Raw genomic sequence first — 21,609 nt, 5'->3', positions numbered from 1 at the left:
GTACATAATGAAGACTAAGATTTTTTATTTTCTCTTTATTAAAAATATTTCTAATTAAGTGAACCATCGTTCATGTCATTTTTTCAGTGTTCTCGGTTGACAAAGATACAAATAGAAAGTTGCCTGGTTCGGAAGGGTTGGCAAAGCAAAGTTTTCTTAAAAAAAAAAAAAACTCAAGTTCACCTGTGCTCTTTTCATTGTGCGTTTTACTGAAAACGCTTTATTTCTGTCATTTGCATTTGTTTCTTGTAATTGAACCATTTGCGTTTCTTCTTTTTCACATTGTTAAATATATATTTGCATTCATGGTGTTGCTCAAAGAGGGGTGCAGTGGCGCAGTGGCGCAGTGGGTTTGGCTGGGTCTTGCTCTCCGGTGGCTCTGGAGTTCGAGTCCTGGTTGGGGTGCCTTGTGATGGACTGGCGTCCCGTCCTGGGTGTGTCCCCTCCCCTACAGCCTTATGCCCTGTGTTGTCGGGTTAGGCTCTGGTTCACTGCAGCCCTGCTTGGGACAAGCAGTTTTAGAGTGTGTGTGTGTCGTTCAAGCCTGCTGTTCATGATTTTAATATGAATGTAGGGTGTATTCATAAACCCAGAAGACAAACTTGTTTTGGAAGGTCTCTCTTTGTTGTATGTTTGTGTTATGGAGACATTTAACTGTTTAAAGTTTAACATGACGATAACATTTATGACAGAAATGCATTATTAATTTTGCCTAGTTCATGACATTGTTTAAAAATTAAGGTCCGAGAATTGCCCATAAACCACATTAGAATACGACTTCCTTGTAGACCGTGCATGCGTCTACATAAGGTATGTAATGATATGTGGTCTGAACCAAACGTCATAATTTTAGTAAGAAAAAGTCAGGACATGCCGGAACTGAACGGGAAAAAATAGGAAAGTGGAATAGCTATTTTTATACTATTCGTTAACATGTACGTTGTGAATTGCTTGTAAATGTAGGATTTAAAAGGTGAGAGACCTTACGAAGTGAAAGCTTTAATGATGCCGGCATAACATGAGCCAGACAACAGCGGGGTCACTTTGACCTCAGGTTCGAGCTGGGCTCCACACACACACCTGATCGAAGTTCACACAATAGCTGTGTGTTTACCGTGCGAGTTTGCTGGGAACGTTACCCCATGTGCTCTGAATCTGATCCGTTCTTCCATCCATTGCGGGGAACCACCTCTCCGGTACAGCACTGTGCCGGGTGAGTTGCTCACAAAGTGGGGTATTCCTTCGGTGGAACCCGAGGCCGTCACACACCATCACGTACGCAAGCGCGCGCTGACTGGTGATGCTGGGTCACAAAGTTTATCTCAATGATGTACCCGAACGGTACCCAGCAGACTGAACATGACTATTTACTGATGCTGTATGTCGGCGGAGTGTACGGAGTGCTCGGGGGGGGTGGTGGTACCTCTGCTGGGAGACATGTCGTGCTCTGGAGGAGCAATTCTCTCACTGTGGTCCTCACCTGTCACTCAGCTCTCATCTGTGGCTCCTAGTAGCCGTCTGCATGCAACAGCGGTCACGCTCCGGGCAACGGCTTCGCCTGGCCGGCTAAACCAGACGAGGGTAACCGACGAGCCTTAAACTCTCAGTGATTCTAGGTTTGCCTACCTACGCACGCGAAGACTGATCTAGGCGGACTGCGCGGAGGAAACCTCACGTTCGACGGGCAGGAAGCCGAATTCAGCAATGCGCTCTGGAGCATATTGAGCATGATGGGGCACACAGGGCATCATGGTCATCCACTGCATCTGATTTCATCTCCAGCCGTCTTGACCCTGTCTTGCTGCTAGACTTGGATGAATTCAGACGAGAGAGCGAGGTCGACGTTGCGCAACTCTTCTTCACTTTAATAAAATCATCGCGCAAGTCATCTGGTCATCATCTGGTCATCATCTGGTCATGTCGATGTGATCAAGTAGAGTGCAGACTTTGTGTGTTTAAATCATGTTCTACTCCCAGCTACAGCCACTCATGTAGCTAACATGTCTCCTCCTACAAACTCAATTCTAAGGTTTGAAGGAAACTATGAAGAAAGCATCAGAGATATGATGGGAGAGGCTGTCTAGACTGCAGTAGACGTTCCCTAGAAACAGGAATGCTGCACGTGAAAACAGGCAGAACTAACTTGCACTGTCATCACTGTAATTGTACCTTGTGTGTTCCTTTTCTTGGCAAAGTACAACACTCCACTGGCAGGAACTGATTATGCAAAGTACAGTTTCTCCAAAAAATTCACTTACGTTCATGTAACGAGCAAACGGAACTTGTTACTTCCCTCCTCTGATCAAGCATTACATTAGGAATATCCAAATTTATGAAAATGTACCAAATTCCTGTTTCAGCTGCATGGTGTGCTGAAGAGGAACATGGAAAGAACAATTTTTTTAAACTTAGGCGTTTTATGAATAATTAACCATTTATTAAAAATTATTTTAAAAAACAGAAACAAAGACCTGGACCATACATTACAAACAGTTTCGGCAACAATAAGGAACAATAAAAAGTAAATGTTATATTTAATGTAAATGCTTATGAAACGTACAGACATTTTATTAAAGAGTCATTATTTTCAGCATTTCATATGTAACGAAATTGGCAGGAATATAATGTAACAATTTCACCGCCATTCATTAATGCTGTTGCGCAACAGTGAAGAACTGAAGAGGTCGCATTGTTCCAGGCAGCAGATGGAAAATATTTACAAAAATATTGAACGTGGTTAAATCCGGTTTCATGTACGAGAAATGAATATGTCGTTGACAGGTGAAGAGGGACATTTAAAGTCTGGAAGGGGATTGGAAACTGACTTTCTATTTCATAGAAGATTTTTACTAACCAAATAAGAATAGAGGGGGGGGTGTGGTGGCGCAGCGGGTTTGGCCGAGTCCTGCTCTCTGGTGGGTCTGGGGTTCGAGTCCCGCTTGGGGTGCTTGTGATGGATGGGCGTCCCGTCCTGGGTGTGTCCCCTCCACCTCCAGCCTTGTGCCCTGTGTTGCTGGGTTAGGCTTCGGCTCACCTCGACCCCGCTTGGGACAATAGTTTCAGCCAATGTGTGTGTGATTTGAGAATATACAAGTTATCTTGTTTGATTTATGTTGCAAATGGAGACTTCTTTCTAGGTATCTTCTTACATCATTTAGTCACTTTATATACACGTCATATACTTTATACACTGAGAACATTCTTTGAAGTGACAGCGGTGGAGCGGCTACACAATGAGGGAAGCACCTCTTTCCATAAGGCTTCCCAGTTGTAGCTCATGACCGAAAAGGCCTTCTTCCGTATATATTGTTAAAATACATCGACGAAAATGAGAACACGGAGATAAAATTATGACACTTGGTTGGAGAGAAGGGTTGTCGTTTTTTCGGTAATGTGTCCGTTACTCTCGAGTCCCTGGAGCTGGATGGTCCCAGGGAGACCTGGAGAACAGGTTGCTCCAGGGGAACGGGCAGCAGGGAAAGCAATGGCGGTTTCTTCGGTTTCTCCAGGACCATTCTGGGAGACCCCGTCCGTGTTATTTGGACAGCACCAGTCTGGCCCAGGCTGATAGGAGACTGTCCTTTCTGAGGGATAGAAAAACTGAAGGCTGCCGCGTCAAGACTCCTGCTGTTCTTCTTCAAAGGCAGCTCTGGCTCACTGTCTTACTGTCACTTAGGTCCACCATCAAGTTTTGAACATACTGCCACCTCCTTTGCAAAAGCTTCAGAGTCTCTGGATCTTTGCACTGAAACAATGGCCAAACGTTGGCATTATCGCCATCGGGAACCCCTGAAACACCACATGCCAGGCGCAGCTTGGTCGCTCCAACATCTGACATATCTTCCCTATCCCATGGTGTATTCACTGATGAAGTTTGCTGGATGTTTTGTTGGCCTAAGCTACTATGAGTCTTAAAAATTTCTCTGTGCCTTTTTGCCTCGAGTTTACCGCAATGCACCATATCCATTTCCACAGGAAGTTGCACCATAACCTTCTTCATATCTTTATAATCCTCTTGTACTGTATATGGACAGTCAACAGGATGGACAGCCTTGTCTTTGCGACACATATCCTGGGGATCATATTTGGATTTAACATAGGCTTCTAGCAGCTTCAGTGGAATCTCAATCGTTCTTTGTCCTTCAACATTTATTTTGGGGTTGGACGGAGAGCGTTTGAGATTAAGAGGTTCCTCCTCCTCTTTCTCAGGGCTTTTGGGACAGTTGCTTTGGAGTGTCTTGGGAGACACGACATATGCACTTGAATTCTGGTTGTACCGGGTGAATGGACCGGAGCTCAGTCTCGAGGAGGCAGAGGATGAGGTGGCTGCAGGAGATGTTGTAGCGCTGCATTCAGCGAGCGCCCGATCTCTCTGAAAATTCTTCACGTTTGCTCCTTTACCGGTGGCTGTGTTTCCTGACACCTCACAGCTTTGGTCCTGCGCCAGGTTCCAGGAGGAATACATGGAGGAGACCTTATTCAAGAATTTCGGAGTACCGTTGCCCTTGGGAAGGCTAAAGGACGATGGGCGTTGGCTGATGCTGTCTAGGCTCCTCTCCTTGTGACTTAGATCGAGGGGCTTTTCCCACCCCGAGGAGTAAACGTACTCCACAGCTAGCTTTCGTAGCCTCAGCACTTCCTCCTTGGGCCTGTCATTTGCCTGCGCTGAATGCAGCTCGAGCGAAGCTCGGTGTTGAGGGTCGGTGTAGAGCTGAGGCTGAAGGTGCGGCTGAGGGCTTACGTGGGGCTGCTGGAATTGGGGATACGACAGTACGCTGGGAAAGCCAAGGCGGTAGGCCGACTGAGGTAGGAAGCCTGGGTAGGAATACTGCTGGAAAGTCACCGGTATTGGGATGCTCTGAACGCAGGTGTCCGTCTGATATTCATGTGATCTCTGAGGGCATAGGAAGAGAAGAAAGGTTAAAGATTAAAACAATTAAATTGTAAGACCATTTCGGTGTCGCATTGAAAAATGTGAAGGGTTTCACAGGGGATCTTTGTGTACCTGGAAGAAAGCAGAGCTCATCTGCTTCGCTACTGCCCTCCTTTTGACTTCCCCCTGGTAGTCCTCGTCCGAGGAGTGGTTCTGCCGTCTTCGTTTGTGCTGTTGAGGTGGTGTCAGAGCTACTTCCTCCAGGCCTTGCAGATAGCACTCAAAGGGCAGAATTAACCTGCAGAGATACATTCCACAGTCAGCGAGGACCGTTCCCGCACATGGCGATTAACTCACACACATACAAGATCCACTAACACAAGTGCAGAGACACAAACGTATACAAGATACACGCTGAGTATAGCACCATACAGAAAATTATACATCATTTCGAGATGTATGCAGAAACGGAAAGCATACATTCTTCCTTCGGACTTCCGACGTACCCGGAATTCAGAGCGTGATCATACAACTTACTTCTGGTAGTGTCGGCGGGTGCAGGTGGCCGCGCTGGTGCTGCGAGGATCACCGCCCAGCAAATTGTACACCTGCTTCCACCTCTGGTTTGCAGTCACCTTGGAGCAAAAGAAAGGGGTCACAGAGGTCACTGTGGGCATCTGGTCCTTGTCCATCTGAGGCCATCGCCACATAGACTTTTTTGGCTGCAAATATTTCAAAAATAGAAGGTAAGAATTATCGCTGATTATCTGTTATGTTTACATTCATTAAATGTGGTGATTTGGAGTGGTTCTCTCTCAAATATGGAATGGGCCTATTTTCCGTCCGGTCCTTCGGCGGCAGCAGCAACATTCATCGTGCAGCGTGGCGTAATGATGTACGGCAGCACTGTCATCTTTCTGCGCATCTAGAAGCCAGGTTGCTCATATTATTGATCGTTCTCAGTCATTATTGGCAGCAGACTCTTTGCTTATAATAAGACGTGTCTTACTGGTATTTTGTACCAAGCAGAACTGATCAAGTTGAGCAAAGTTACGAGGTGACTGACGAAAACGAATAAAAAGCAACTAATTGAATTTGTGACTGCTTCTTCGGTCTCGCGTACGGCCGAAAAAACAGGGGACTTTAGGTTCGCGTCAGGCTGCCTGTACACACTGTACTTCAGCCAAAAAGCCATTTCGTTGTCAGGCTCCTTGTGACATGCATGCGAAGTGCAGCAGACCACTGAAGAAGTGGTGAGAATCTCCTCGGTTCTTTGTCCACCAGCACTCATGACTTGTGACACTGTAGAAACTACTCACACACACACACACACACACACACACACACACACACACACACACACACACACACACAAAGCTGGAGAGGGAGGGGCCACACCCAGGATGGGACACCAGTCCATTGCAAGGCACCCCAAGCGGGACTCGAACCCCAGACCCACCAGAAAGCAGGACCCAGCCAAACCCGCTGTGCCACCGCACCCCCTGTAGAAACTACCATCGCTGACAAGGATCTTTACATCTGAAAACATGTTTCTAATCCATACCTCCCTGAAGCCTCCCAACTTCTGTACAGTCTTGTATAATAAGAACAGGTCAACTGGAAGAAGAAAAGAATATTCACTCGAGCAAAATACCATGTTTACATTCACATATCTATGCACTATCCACCAACAAACAGTTTTCATTCAGAAATATGTTTAACATATAAAGGTGTAAGAGTCTTTCCATGCGTATAACACACTCCTACCTCTTGGGTGCTAATGGATGTGGATGTGTGTGAGTGGGAGCGTGTCAAGCGCGGAGCTTACTTTGCTTGAAGCCAAGGTAAGGGATCCTGTCGATGGGTGTTCCTCTGCTCCTCATGAACACGTAGAGATTCTCCAGGAAAACGGCTTCGGTCATTTCCTCCTCTTTCCCGGAGCGAGGGACACCCTGCGTCACGTCCAGGGACATGGCACCAACCTGGCGAAAAACCCGCAGGGAGGGTTGGCGCAGCGTTTAGTGACAAACAGAGTCAGCGTGTACCTGTCCTTGGAAGCCTTCCAAACGGAACCAGGTCTGATAAAGCCTTATGTAGAAATCGAATCGGATTTCTGCAAAACCAGTAAAGCGTGAGCAGGAAAAATCACTCTGGATTGACGCAGCAGAGCAGCTTCCGTCTTTATTGTTGCACAAAGGCCGCAACCGATACGAGGGGCAGCCGCTCATGCGGTCTTTAGAGCTGCTGCTTTTCAACCGCAAAGACTGCAGGTTTAAATCCCACCTCCAGCAGGAGTACACATTGTCTGAACCACTTATCCCATACAGGGTGGCAGGGAGCCAGAGCCTAACCTGGCAGCACAGGGCATAGGGCTGGAGGGGGAGGGGACACACCCAGGACGGGACGCCAGTCTGTTGCAAGGCAACCCCAAGTGGGACTCAAACCCCAGACCCACCAGAGAGCAGGACCCGGTTCAACCCACTGCACCACTGCGTCCCCCTCTCCAGTGGGAGTACTTCTGAGTAATACCGCAGTAAACTTACCCAGCTGTATAAACGGGTGAATAGCTGTTGCTTTGGAGAAAAGCAAATGTGCAAATAAATATGTAAATGTACCGACGCTCCGTACATCCGTCGTTGCAGATGTGCGGCGTTTAAAAACACACTGCGTGCACCTTGGTGACCTGTGAGTGCCAGTGCTTTTCGAAAGAAGGCCAAATGCCAAACTCCGCTCTTCAGGAATGTACAAATTTTCCTGTGTGACTCCTCCTTGTCATTCTGCCTCGAAACATTAGATGTCACCTTTAACTTTTTTTTCCTCTTATTTTATTTTAATTTTCTTTAATTTTATTTTTTATTTAATTTTAATTTAATTGATTTATTTTATTTTCTAAATTTATTTTTTCTTTTATTTATCTAATTTTATTATAATATTTTATTTCATGTCGGCTTCCAAACTTGGGATGAGCAGAAGCTTGTGCAGCTAATTCACGGATATAGATGGAGAAACAGATGTAGCCGCTGAGAGAAAAAACACTTTCGCAGGAAAAGAACAGAATATTACTGGGAGACTGACTGAGGGAACAGCCGATTTCTCAATTCTGCGGCTACATTGTCGTTTTGGTTATTTCGCGCCCTGTCAGCACTTACACTAACAAATCGAAATCATTAATATTACTCTGTGTGGAAATTAAGATTGATGCAAAATTAAAAAAAAAAAAAAAAAAAAAACTGATGCTTATTCGATTATCAGAAAAATATTTTGTTTCCAGAGGGTGCGCTGGTGCAGTGGTGCAGTGGGTTGGACCACAGTCCTGCTCTCCGGTGGGTCTGGGGTTCAAATCCCGCTTGGGGTGCCTTATGATGGACTGGTGTCCTGTCCTGGGTGTACCCCCTCCCTCTCTGGCCTTATGCCCTGTGTTGCTGGGTAGGCTCCGGTTCCCCTGCGACCCCATATGGGACAAGTGGTTCTGAAAATGTGTGTGTGTGTATTTTGTTTCCACACAGATTTGTCTTGCATTTCTTCTTATGAATTGTTACACTAAAGAAATAACCAAATGCTCAGGCGACGGTGAACTGATGCCCAAGCACTGTTTTTATTGCGATTGAAGTATTTGTAAAGAATGAAATGTATACATATTTTGAAATTGCACATTTTCATGATGCTTTTACTACTACATTTTTCTACCCAGATATACTTGAAAATAACAGCATACATGTATTCATGTACTGTATACATGAGCCAGATCAGCCAGGATGGCTGGTAGCAAAGTGGTTTGAACTGCTGCCTTTGGACCTGAATGTTGCAGGTTTGATTCCCACCTCTAGCTATGGTGCCCTTATGCGAGGTATTTCCCCTAACCCTACTGCAGTAAATCTACCCAGATAAACCAACTCTATGCACTTAATTATGAGAATTAATTTGATTTAATTCAGCCTAATACAGATTTAATGGGGTTTTTTCTTTTGAGGAAATAACTTATTTTAAACTACAGCAGTGAAGAGTGAATTTTATAAGCCACCTCCACCCCGATTGAGACGCAGCAACAGAGGACTGCATTTCATTGACATTTCCTTTCTTTGCCTAATACCTTTGTTCGGCGCCCCGTGTCACTGTGTGAGAAGAGCTCTATAAAAATACATCGAATTGAATTTTGATTCAATATGAACATGTGAAATTTACTACTTTCTGATAAATTACACATAATAATTAATCTTACTTGTTTATGTTGCTGGCTCTCCAAAGCGAAGCCGCTGGCCACTGCTGTACTTCAGAGGACCTTGTTGTCGGGAAGCAATAACTCCGATGGGTTCCGCTCTCCCCAAGCGTACAAGACCAATGTGCCTCTGTGGCACTGGCATCTACATATCTATCTATGTACCTGGGTGACATCACTGGATACGACATTGTCATGTAATCTGTCTTACCAACACGTCTGTTGAAAGCAGACTGGTTGCACCTGTTTTTGGGACAAATGCCAAGACCTTCCTTTATTCTGCATTCCAGGTGATTAGGAGAGCTAGGTATAGGGTGGGCGGCACAGCGAGCAGCGCTGCTGTCTCACAGTGCCTGGGGGGTGCGAGAGGACATAGGTTCGATTCCAGCTCGGTCTGTGTGGAGTTTGCATGTTCTGCTTGGGTTCCCTCAGGGTGCTCTGGTTTCCTCCCACAGTCCAAAGACATGCTGTCCAGGTTCTCCCATGGTGTGTGTGTGTGTGTTCCACTGATGTAGGGATGAGTGACCCAGTGCAAGTCACTGCGGTGAATAAGGTGTGTGGGCTGATAACACTACATAGTATTCATTGGAAGTCGCTTTGGAGAAAAGTGTCTGCTAAATAAACACATGTAAATATAATACTACTAAAGTATTACAGGTATTTTATTGCTTGAGATCTACATTTCCATAATGAGTACTATAGGTGAAACACAGTGGAGAAAAGAAAACGTCAGCAGAGGAAATACAAATAGGTTGTGTACATTTTTTAAAATTAAAAACAGAGCTTTTACCCAATGGAAAAACAGGAAAAGAACAACTGCTGCATTTCTCAATGTTACACACACACACACACACACACACACACACACATTCACTAAGGACAGTTTTGGGAAATTTAGACACACATGGACCATTTAGAATACTGTGACCTGAACTGTGTGATCTCCGATTCATTGAAAACCCCAGTAAAGGCTGAGGATTCCAGATCTCTGCAAGAAAGGAACTGCACTTGCTTAAACCCTGCAAGTACCATGAGTATCACATGTAGAGATAAATGTGAGATCAATGTACAGATCAATGGTTCATTTCCAAGTTGGAGTATTACCTTCTCATGTTTCTTCTACATCCCCGATAAGAGCGGTGTTTTCCCTACACGAGGTCCTGAAAGTGTGCGATTATTGGGAACAGTGTGTCCATCCATACGTCCAATTGCCATTTCCAGTGCCTACCTATGCAATTATGTGCCTGGAACTCACCTGAAAATTGCTTACATTTCTTCTCGGCATTCGCTGCACAGTATTGCAGCAGCGCCAAACACCTGGGTAAATCACATATTTCTGTTTTTTTTTTTTTTTTTTATTGTGGCTCAGCAGTAGTTCCCGTCGACATGCTACATGCAGTTTCCATACTTTTGCAGAAACAACTGTGAACAATCCAACGCTTTCCTTTTTTCTGACCTTTTAATAGATCCGGTAAGTAGAAGCATGATGACCTTGAGTATTGCGCAACGTCAAATTTCCCCATTACGGAGAACATGTGCGATTCTGATCTTATTTATGACAAATCTGGCGAGGCTGACTCATTGAGAGACACATTCCAGCTATCTTCTCTCTCTACCCGACGTTCCACAATGACAGCAGTTCGCCACACGTGCCGCAGGTGAGGAAAGCAGTTCTTTACAGTAAGGAAGCCCACGGGAACGTGTTCATTGGACGGAGACCGGGAGAACATCGAGGGGACGTTCGCCACATTCCTCACGCTGTTGGGTGCGTTGACACCAAAGTCTACGAAAAATATCTGGAATTTCACTGTCTCCTTGCAGCCTTGTTGGGTATTTGCACTTCGAATTTGAATATTTCAGAGGAACTGAGACGTGTCTTAGTGGCAAGTCCCGCTTAAGCCACAAGCAAATATGACATGTACACTGAGCGCAATTTGATTTCCGCAAATGACCATCATTATAAACACCTCGAGGCACTTCGGGGCTTTGTCACATTCCCTGCGAAGTTCCAAATAACATGGACAACAAGTGCAAACAGTAAGTGTGTTTAATTGGTTAAACGCTCAAGTTTGTCACACCAGAAATCACCCATTAAACTGTTTGAAATGGATCTAAATTCAGTTACTTGTACAGTGAATCCTGTCGCCCGCAAAACAAACTTAGAAAAATAAGTCTTTCAGCAACATTCTGACTTCAATGCTTCAAAATATATTTTATGGGAACGATTAAACGATTAGCTTGAAGTGGCAAAACTTGATCCCTCTGTAGACACAGCAACTGAGCAGAAGTTTCCTGTGTCGAGGTGGAGACCGTGAAAGCGACATTGAACAGAGACAGTGACAATGTCATTTTTGGTTACTAAATGTAAGCAGCAGATGTACCTTTGCAATTAAGAAGGTTACAATAATAAAAACGAGAAAACATACCTTGCAAAACGTACGAGAACACAGCCATATGGAGAGTATAGTAAATAATGAGCTGTTTCACATTACAGCGATATAGATACGCGAGTGTGCAGGCGTTGCTGGAACGATACATCGCACACGTGGCCGAAAACAACTGCAAACAGAGATATATTACCACATTTCCCACACGTGCTGATAGAATATAGCGAGACCCCCATGTGGACAACAGCAAGCATTTAAAGCAACCTATTCTCTCCTCATCCCGCAAAACAAAAAATCTCTGCAACCCAGTGCCGTTTCGTGTCGGATCGGAGATCAACGCTGCGTTCGGTGCATCGGCGTTCATGCGAGTAACACAATTCGTTTCGTGACAAATCTGCTGCGTACTGCATCCTTGTTACATATGATTCTTTAACATTGACCGCGTGCATTTCGGCGAAAGAAAAAAAAAAAAAACAATAAAAACCCGCAGTGGGAGACCATTCAACTTTCAATGTCAAAAATACATGGGTGGTGAGCAACGGAGAGGATGAAACGGATGAGAAAAGCAGCACACGCAGCATTCGCTTACAGAATATGGAGTATACTGAGCTGGGCACAGCTGTGAGCTCCAAGGTCATGTTGAGCAGTGATTTTAAGGATTTCTAAGGCCTGCAAATGTTCTACACACACTGGCCTTATCCGCATCTGGGGAAATTGTTTCTGTAAGCACACGAGGACAGTAAATGTTGAGAGAATAATAGTGTAAAAAAAAACCGAGACCTAGGAAACGGGTGATGAAAAAACAGCAAGGAGTGGAGAAAAGTGAAAGAAAGAAAGAAAAAGAAAGAAAGAAAGAAGATTCATTGCTTTATTAGGTATGTTTAAGAATAAAAAGGATGTACATTAGTTTCTAAAAGAGTACTGCTGTAAAGACCGAAGTATAAAGCTCATAAGAATCCATGCTATGCTCCTCATATCTATAATGAAGGCGAGAAGCCCACAGACCTCTTTTACACACCGGTGTTCAGAACACATCATTCTCCATATGAGCGTCCCTCAGCCCAGGGGGGTGCAGATCCCTTCCCTGCTGCGCCTCGGAGTCCCGGAGAGCCGCGGCGCGGCGGAGCGCGTGCCTTCTCCAGCCAACAGCGAGGAGTTGCAGCACCGTCGCTTCCGCTGTCCTCCGTGCCGTTCGTTTCATTCGGCCACGGCCGACGCTTGCTACGCGGATGACCGCGAGCGAAGCCCGAGAGCCTCCCGGGGCTCGCCTTCGACCGGCGGGAGAAACGGCCGCCGTCATCCAGATCCAGACATCCGGAGTGTCGGGGGTTTTGCCGCAGCGAGCTGAAACGCTACAGCTGCACAGCTGGAGAGGAACAAAGCTGTTTGGATAACCTTTACTGTGGCAAGAAAGCGACTTTTGGGCACGGGGCCTAAAGGGAGTACAAACGGAGTGAAACTGCTGGCCTGCGTCGCCGTCACAAGGTAAGCCGTAGGGGCGTTCTTCTCGCCGTGCTCTCAACGAGAATCTTCAGCGTCGAGATGCAGGGCTTCGAAAGCATGGCAATCCCGCGCCAGCGTACGCGTCGCCACGTAAGGCGCGCATTTCAGTTCACCGTTGCGCTCTCGTAGCGAGGAGTGCTGAATGCGCCCCCCGCTGCGAGAAGAAGCCACTACTCCCTGAGGGAATTTGTGTGATGTGTACATGTGTTTGTCTGTGGCTAACTCTGTGTACAATTGTCCGTCCAACCACCAGTCTCACGCGTCTTTTTGTCACTAAGTGGAGTTACGGGGAGGCCTTCTTCCTAGATGGTCTCCACGTAGTTGGCAGGGAAGAGTCCCTGACGGCCGTCTTTGCTGCAGCCCCTCCACCACGCCTTGTCCACGGCCTCCACGCCGCTGATGATGTCACCGGGCTCCAGAGAAAGCTCCGATTCATCCTCTGCCAGAAGTGCACCCAAACGGAGAGCGTTTGAGAATGTGGCCCGAGCGCCGGCAAAGGTCCACGTTCAGAACATGGCAGCGGACTCCGGTGCTGTAGAGCATTTACAACAAAACCCCTTTTGCACCGCAAGTCCTCCCCTTCTTCAGCCCGACCAAGACAAGACATTTGCCTCTTTTAAAGGAACAACTATAACAACGGGACAGCTGGTTGTACAGTTCTTAGAGCTGCTGCCTTTGGACCCACCTCCAGCTGTAGGAACCTTTGAGCAGGGTACTTACCTTAAATTGTGCCACTAATGCTGTAAGCAGCTTTGGAGAAAAGCATCAGCAAACAGAATAAATGTAAAATAACTATAAAGGCAACACTGCCTTACTGGATGGATTGAACCAGAGATTTCAATGCAGTGACACTTGACACCTGCTGATGGCCTGCAGGACACAAGCAGAAGATACATTTCCTTTTGTTGCCTCAAGGGATGGATATAAAGAATAAAGCGCTCTGTTTCTGTACGGAATAGAATTACAGAAGTATGGAAGACGTGAGCAATATCCTGCCAGACAGGTTGCCGCACATCACCATGATGACAGCCAAATATTTGAAGGCTTAACATCACCAAACATGTTGACTTGAGTTTTTTTTTTTTTACTATCACCGAAAAACATTACAATTCTTAAAATATTTTCACTTCTGATCGTGACATGACTGCAATTAAATTTGATTGATGGGTAACAATTCTGCGGGCGAAAATTCCCTGAAAGGCGGAGCATGTCTGCATCAGGTGAAGAAGAATGCTCCTGTCCTTTGCCCCAGGTGTGAACGTGAGCGAGATCTTGTGTGCGTGCACATCCTTCACGTTCATCACGCCACGCCATTACTCTCAACATGGCACGCGGGTCACAAAGACTGTAACGGAAGCAACTTCTACCAGTTTGACCTTGTTTGACCTTCGACCAGTTTGACCTGTCTAGTGACACTCGACAATGGTAGCGAACACAGACATACTGACCTGCTTGGTAGTCATAGAGGGCTCGCACACACAGCTGTCCATCAGGAGTGGACTTTGAAGAAGAGAGAGACAGACAGAGAGAACTTCTGAAACATCTTACCAGACAGACACCCTTCTACTGTCACGTGGAACCACGAGGGTACGGCGCACTCGCCTGGCATCATGAAACGTTAGCGGGAATAGAGACAAAAGTGCCACAAAGAACAAGTCACATGGCATACAGCTACAGCACCGATCAAAAACGTGAGTCCACCAGCTGGAAACCTTTTTCAAGAGACAAATTTGACCAGGAAATGAACCAAGGTCTTCCCAGCTCTTCTGCAGCGCTACACAAGAGACGTATGATGCGTCTGGGTTGCTTCGCTGTCACACTTCTGTCCACTCGCCCTTTTCACTGGTGCTGCACTTGCAACAATGCGCAATCATCTAACACCTTCTCACACCGTGTTAGATTTTCCCAAAAAGTGGTGTGAGCTGCAATGTGAAGCAGGAAGCCGAGTGGAGAGAACCACAGCAGTTCCGCAATTTTCACATGGAAATAAGTAATACGTGCGTCCAAGGTACCTCCTCCTCCTCAGTCTCACTCTTCTCCTCTTCGAAATCCTCCTCAAACCTCTCGAGCTTCGCCGCACGCGATGCCGCTTCTCGCTCCTGGGAAATCTCACGGAAGGTTGGCTCCATTTCAGGTGGGCTGGGGGATCTCTCTGCGTGGTGGGAAGAAAGAGTCAGCCTGTTCTTTTCCAACAAAAATGTTTATCCACGAATCACTAGAGCAGTGCAAGCAATGCTGACAAAAAGAAAGGGCCCTTTGTAATATTCCCAGCCATGTTCATGTAGATACCTGTGCCGTTGTGTCCTTCAGCAAAGCCATTCTCTGTCTGGGCCTCTTCCTCTTCCTCTTCCTCTTCATGCACTTGGATGGCTGCTGGACGGCTTCGTGGTGCGTGGTTAATGTCCACCACATCTACAAGCTCCTCTGTGATGGGAGATCATTTCAGCGTGGTTAGACCAGCTCATTTTCCATCCCATCATCACCCGTCTCCAACCGACCACTGAATAACCTGCTTATTCTACCTGCTATGGCTGCCTCTTGCTGTGGATGACGGAGAGCCTCGTGCTCTTCTTTCTCCTCTTCCTCATCTTCCTCTCTCTCCTCCTCCTCCTCCTCCTGCCCCTGCTCCTCCTGCTTCTCTTCTTCCTCCTCCTCCTCAGCTTGCTCAGTTAAGGCTGGTTCCTCAGACAGGACACAAGTATGTGTTTCTGTGACAAGGTGGCCCGTCTCCTCTTCTTCATCCTCACTCTGTGTCCCAGTCTCTGTTGACCTTTCTTCACATTCAGCTGCAGGTTCGCTGTCAGTCTCACTGACCTCTTCAGCCATGGAATTCAGATCAGGCACCAACTCCTCCACAGGCTGCCCAGGTTCTGTGCTCATGGATGTCACCTCAGGCTCAAAGAATGCTGTGTCCTGCCTCGGGCTGACCTTCGCAGCTAGAGCCGAGTCCACCTGCACATCCACCATCGTTGCTTCAGGTTGTGTGGGCGGAGGTGTAGATGGGGAGATGTGCTCATTCTCTACCATAGCAGGTGAGGCTGAGTTCTCCAAAGGAACCACAAGTTCTACAGAAGCATCTGAGTTCTCGGTTCCTACTTTCTCTTCCTTCTGGACCTCCTGGTCCTCCTGGTGCCCCTGGTCCTCCTGGTCCTCTACTTCCTCGGCTACGGGGGCAATGCACGTGTCCACCAACACGGCCTTGACAGTCAGATCTGCATCTGGTTCCAAGTCTGTCAGCATTCTGGTGGCTGTGTACACCTCTGGAAGGAAAGGAATATGCAAAGTGGGACAAGATATCATTGCACACAATAGCTTAAGTTTCAGATGTGTGATTTTCAAAACACGGCTTTTGTCATGTTGAATAAGTTCCATCTCTGTGCCTACAGAATTATGCTCTGTTGTCTTTGGAGACGAAGGCCTACCGTCTGACTGCAGGATGGTGGTCGCTGGGCTCACAGGATGAGTTGTGACCGCATCCTCTGGGGCTGGAGTGGCCTCCAGAGAGGGTGGGGGACTGAAGCGCTCAGGCTGCGGGCGGGCTGGGGGCTGCGTCAAGGCTGCTGTTGGGACTGGGGAGCCCGGTGGAGTCGAAAGTTGGGTGGAAGAAGAGGAAGAGCTGAGGGATGAAGGTGCTCCAGCAGTCCTTGGAGACACTGGGGGAGCTGAGGGTTGGGTAGAAGAGGAGGAGAAACTCAGGGAGGAAGGTTGCCCGGTAGCCTGCGGTGAGCCATCAGCCCTCACTGAGCTGAAAGAACGGGGCAGAGAGGAGTAGGGTGGTGCAGTCCTGGAAGGAGGAAGACTGGGCAGGGACGAGGTGGGGGCTGCGCGCTGCGGGGAGCCCGGGGGAGACACTGGAGCGGCACGGGGATGCTGGGGCGAGCCGATAGGCCGCAAAGGTGGATCTGGGCGGCTTGAGTTCAGCGGAGAGCTGGGAATCCTGCTGAACGGAGAAACCACGGTAGGACTGCGAGGGGAGGAGGGTGCGGATGAATCCGACCTCCCAAATATGAACGCCGTGTCCGTCAGGCTGCGCTGGTATCGACGGAACGGGGGCCGGCCTGCGGCAGACAAAGGGGGCACAGTTAAGCGGAAGACTCGGAGGACCTGGAAACTCCAAAACAACCCTTTATAGCGGCGTTAGAAGCCTTAAATGGACACCTGCACGTTAAAAAACATCTGGCTGCTGAAACTGCAGCTTCTACAAGAAGGTCTTGATCAGCAGTTATATATGGGTGGTATGGTCGTGTTTCGCAGTCTCTGGACAGTGCAACTGGACATAGGTTTGTTTCCAGTTGAGTCTGTGTAAAGTCTGTAGTCCAGAGGTACGTGCTTCCAGTGAACTGGCGGTTCCAAATGGCCCGTAGTCTGTGTCACACAGCTCTGCTACACGTGTGTGAATGAAGGTAGGTACTTTACTATAGTACGGCTAGCACCGTAAGTCACCTCGGATGAAGGTGCCAGGTAAATACTCTGCAGTAACATCGTACGTCTGCTAAATGAGTAAACACGAACAACTTCACCAACCTCCTCCCGGTGAGCTAGGGCTTGCAGGGTTTCCAGAGGAGGATGATGAGAGCTGTCTGAAAAACTCTCTCGGGTTGATGGAGCGTTGAGAAACGAGCACTGCCGCCTCCTGCAGGACAACGGGGTGAATTGCACGTCAGCTTTACGAAACGCACGCGTCCGACGCTGAGCGCAATTACTGCAGCGCAGCACTTTTTTCTCCATTAGGCACGTTCGGCGGGGAGGGAGAGGAAAACTCACCGCGGCCTTCTCAATGGATTCGCTGCGCTTGAAGCGAGCTCTCATGTCTTCCTCATATTCCCTCTGCTGCTGCTCCTGAGCGACATATCGGTGACAATGAGGGCCACGCGCACTGTCACAACAGGCTCCTCCGCCTCACAGCGATCCCCACATACACCGGCCCTCATTCACCAAATGAACCGGACGCCTCTCGCCCCCTCGGACGTAGAATAACCGGAGAGGCCCGTGCGCTGAGCCTCGGTGGGGGACCTGCGTCCCTCTCGCTTACCCATTTGAGCCGCTCCTGCCTCCGCATCTCTGCCTCCAGCTTCGCCTGCCTTCTCCTGAGCCGCACAACGAGGCAGAGTCTCGGATTAGATACTCACAGGCTGGAAAATATATATGTGTGATCTTCCACATTCTGTAAAAAGGTGTCAGTCCGCACCCTGAAGCGTTGCCTGTTTATAGTGGTATTGGACAAACTCACCCATACGAAAATGTATTTTTTCCCTCGTGTAAAATAAAACCCAAACGGAGGGGACTTCTTTAACATGCGACAATAAGGTGGATGCTACAGTCCCGGGAAAAAGTGACAAATGGGGCAATGTTCAACCACGTTTTAAGCCAGTACCACAAATGCAAAAACTTTGTTACTCATGTTGGGTGTTCTTTTTATGCCCCATGTCACTGGAGTGCAGTTGGGATCCATTTATTGTGTATTTAATGTGTGAATCAAAGTAAGATCCACAACATCAGGGAAAAGACTGAAGCGTCCGTGCAAAAATGTGTGAAAATGTATTTGCCACCAGTGCGTTTTGGCTCGGGGGGCACGGTGGCGCAGTGGGTTGGACCACAGTCCTGCTCTCCGGTGGGTCTGGGGTTCGAGTCCCGCTTGGGGTGCCTTGCGACAGACTGGCGTCCCGTCCTGGGTGTGTCCCCTCCCCCTCCGGCCTTACGCCCTGTGTTGCCGGGTAGGCTCCGGTTCCCCGCGACCCCGTATGGGACAAGAGGTTCAGACAATGTGTGTTTTGGCTCACGCGAGAGTGTTCGCGCACGTGTGCATCGCTCACCTCTGCTCCTCTATCATCTGCAGCTTCTCGTTCATCTTCCTGTCCCTCTCCTCCTCCTCCTTGCGCTCCTGCAGGATCCTCTCTCTCTCCCAGCGGCGTCGTTCCTCGGCAGCCTTGCGCCGCTCCTCTTCCTTCCGCTCCTCCTCTTCTCGCTGGCGCACACAAGGAGTGAGGGACAGAGGTGCCAACACTAGGAGGCTGTTCGCAAGACTAAGAGCGAAAAGTTCACCAAAAGCAGTCCGCGAGGGGAGGAAAGTCCTGGACGGTCGATACCGTCACCGTAAATACAAGAGCCGAACCGCTCTCAAATTGTGCGGCGAAGGGCATCCGGCCACAGCGCCTGGGAATATTAACATCGGAGGAAAGGCGCTCTACCTCTGCACGTGCCCAGAAAGAATCTCTGTTGATCCGTCGCATCTCCATCGCGGCGTTCGTCTTCCTGTAATTAGTGCCCTGGGAAAAGACACGATAAAAACAAAGAGCTTTATTAGGAAAATAATACTGCTGCCCAACACCTGAGAGAAGAGCAGAAAAGATGTGAGCGATTCGAAGCCACGAGGTCACCGATCACCCCACCCACCCGCAGTGAGAGCTGCGTAAAACACTTGTCCAGATGTGTGTTCTGTACCTATTACCTTAATGTCGCATATAATGTTTCAGTATTGCGCTTACTTTTTTTTTTTTAACTTACGTTTTTCCCTTCACAGCTTGTGTAGTTATTGTCTGCCTTGAATTGATAACATTTATATAATTTATAACTTCTGATTAAATTTATTACAATTATAATCACACACACTGGCTGAAAATGCTTGTCCCAAGCGAGGTCGTGGCAAACCAGAGCCTAACCGAGCAACACAGGGCGCAAGGCTGGAGGGGGAGGAGATGCACCCAGGACAAGACACCAGTCCATCACAAGGCACCCCAAGTAGGACTGGAACCCCAGACCCACCAGAGAGTAGGACCCAGCCAAATCCGCTGCACGACGACGCCGCCTTCTAATTATATTCTATAATTTCTATTATAATTTATAATATAACATTGCAGGGGACACGCAACAAAGACTTTCACTGTGCAACGTGCATCGGAACACGGCAGTGAACCTGAGCGTGGGACAGATGACCGTCAAGGGGCGGCCGGTCATTCTGTGTGCCACTACTATTTTCAAGCAGTACGTCTACAACTATTCATTCTAAACAACTAATAAAGAGTATGAGCATGAAAATATCAACTGTTAAGTCTTTAATTTTTAGAATCGTCATATCTGTCATGAATGTAGCTCATTTTCTGAGAGCCATTGTATTTCACTCATGGAGCACTTTATTGGGAACACTATACTAATATCGGGTAGGGTGTCACTTTGCTCTCAAAACAGCCTCAGTTTTTCGTGGCATGGATTCCACAAGATGCTGGAAACATTCCTGTGATATTCTGCTCCATGTTGACATGCTGCATCACACAATTTCTGCACATTTGTCTGCTGCACATTCATACTGCAAATCTCCCGTTCTACCACAACCCAAAGGTGTTCTATTGGATTGAGATCTGGTGACTGAGAAGGCCACTGAAGAATACTGAACTTATTGTCATGTTCATGAAACCAGTTTGGAATGACTTTTGCTTTGTGACATGGTGCATTATCATGCTGGAAGTAACCATTACAAGAGAGTAAATTGTGGCCATAAAGAGATGCACATAGCAACAATGCTCATATTAATAGGCTGCAGAATTCAAGTGATGATTGATTAGTATTAACAGACCCAAAGTGTGCCTAGAGAACATTCCCCACAACATGACACCACCACCACCACCAGCCTGGACTGTCCATACAAGGCAGGTTGGGGCCATGGATTCATGTTGTTGATGCCAGATTCTGACCCTACCATCTGTGTGTCTCAGCAGAAATCGAGACTCATCAGACCAGGCTACGTTTTTTCCAGCCTTCAACTGTCTTTGGCGAACTTGTGCCCACTGCAGCCTCAGCTTTTTGTTCTTGGCTGCCAGGAGTGGAACGCGATGTGGTCTTCTGCTGTTGTAGCCCATCCGACTCAAGGTTCGACGTGCTGTGCATTCTGAGATGCTTTTCTGCTCACCACAGTTGTAAACGGTGCTCATCTGAGTTACCGTGGCCTTTGTCAGCCCAACATAGCCTGGCTATTCTCATCTGACCTCGCTCATCAACAAGGCGTTTCCATCCGCAGAACCGCCGCTCACTGGATGTTTTTTGTTTCTCGCACCATTCTGAATAAACTCTAGAGACTGCTGTGCGTGAAAATCCCAGGAGATCAGCACTTACAGAAATACTCAAAGCGGCCTGTCTGGCACCAACAATCATGTCACGGCCAAAATCGCTGCGATCGCATTTTCCCCCCATTCTGTTGTTTGATGTGAACATCAACTGAAGCTCCTGACCTGTATCTGCATGATTGCGGTGCTGCCGCATGACTGACTCACTAGATAAATGCATGAATAAGCAGGTGTACAGGTGTTTTTAATAAAGTGCTCAGTGAGCGTGTATACATACGGTATATACTCATAAGGTTTCAAATTTAACTACTATGAAAAAAACTTAACTTGCAGAAATAGACACCTTGCTCTGTGTTCTGCAGTGGCGCACCTTGGTGTGCTGCGATACACTGTTGTTCACCACGGCGTTTCTGTTATTGGATTAGGTGTGTGTGTCATGGGGTACATGTCCTTCGCTTCCTTGTGAACATTTTACGTTGTCTTAGCATCCCAGTAGAGACAATACTGGAGATTCAGCAACATTATGATGTTTTGGAGATTTTGTGACACAACTGCATGCAGCAAGTTGTCTGG

At 47.5% G+C, this 21,609-nt stretch overlaps 2 protein-coding genes across 3 annotated transcripts in view; both read right to left on the bottom strand.

Moving 5' to 3' along the window:
• Positions 1 to 3,019: 3,019 nt before the first annotated feature.
• Positions 3,020 to 9,352, bottom strand: LOC108938414 (uncharacterized). Its single transcript, XM_018758969.2, has 6 exons — positions 9,093 to 9,352; positions 6,702 to 6,855; positions 6,438 to 6,490; positions 5,411 to 5,508; positions 5,006 to 5,171; positions 3,020 to 4,894 (listed from the first exon to the last, which is right to left on the bottom strand). Exons 2-6 carry the CDS (start codon positions 6,844 to 6,846, stop codon positions 3,638 to 3,640), a joined length of 1,719 nt encoding a protein of 572 aa, XP_018614485.1. The 5' UTR covers positions 6,847 to 6,855; positions 9,093 to 9,352; the 3' UTR covers positions 3,020 to 3,637.
• A 548-nt stretch (positions 9,353 to 9,900) lies between these two features.
• LOC108938541 (drebrin-like) overlaps positions 9,901 to 21,609 on the bottom strand; it is a 42,824-nt gene continuing 31,115 nt past the window's right edge. Inside the window, exons 7-17 of one of the 2 annotated variants that reach the window (XM_018759126.2) lie at positions 19,168 to 19,245; positions 18,793 to 18,944; positions 18,012 to 18,066; positions 17,744 to 17,818; positions 17,504 to 17,612; positions 16,402 to 17,037; positions 15,502 to 16,239; positions 15,269 to 15,403; positions 14,992 to 15,131; positions 14,428 to 14,479; positions 9,901 to 13,418 (exon numbers count right to left, since the gene is read on the bottom strand). In XM_018759126.2, the coding sequence (XP_018614642.2) occupies positions 13,282 to 13,418; positions 14,428 to 14,479; positions 14,992 to 15,131; positions 15,269 to 15,403; positions 15,502 to 16,239; positions 16,402 to 17,037; positions 17,504 to 17,612; positions 17,744 to 17,818; positions 18,012 to 18,066; positions 18,793 to 18,944; positions 19,168 to 19,245 (2,307 nt within the window). In that variant the 3' untranslated portion in view covers positions 9,901 to 13,281. Of the gene's footprint in view, positions 13,512 to 14,427; positions 14,480 to 14,991; positions 15,132 to 15,268; positions 15,404 to 15,501; positions 16,240 to 16,401; positions 17,038 to 17,503; positions 17,613 to 17,743; positions 17,819 to 18,011; positions 18,067 to 18,792; positions 18,945 to 19,167; positions 19,246 to 21,609 lie in introns of both variants that reach the window. The other variant, XM_018759127.2, reaches the window with a different exon arrangement.

This window comes from Scleropages formosus, chromosome 17, assembly GCF_900964775.1.
Source record: "Scleropages formosus chromosome 17, fSclFor1.1, whole genome shotgun sequence".
NCBI classification, from domain to species: domain Eukaryota; kingdom Metazoa; phylum Chordata; class Actinopteri; order Osteoglossiformes; family Osteoglossidae; genus Scleropages; species Scleropages formosus.
This window is presented reverse-complemented; position numbering and strand designations above follow the sequence as displayed.

What these genes read in the sequence shown, in the direction of transcription:
- LOC108938414 (XM_018758969.2), bottom strand. Translation starts at nt 6,846, where the DNA reads ATGTCCCTGGACGTGACGCAGGGTGTCCCTCGCTCCGGGAAAGAGGAG. An exon ending in TTACCTTGGCTTCAAGCAAA is followed by an intron (nt 6,491 to 6,701) that starts GTAAGCTCCGCG and finishes TTCTTCTTCCAG; the next exon opens with TTGACCTGTTCTTATTATAC. An exon ending in ACCCGCCGACACTACCAGAA is followed by an intron (nt 5,172 to 5,410) that starts GTAAGTTGTATG and finishes GTATCTCTGCAG; the next exon opens with GTTAATTCTGCCCTTTGAGT.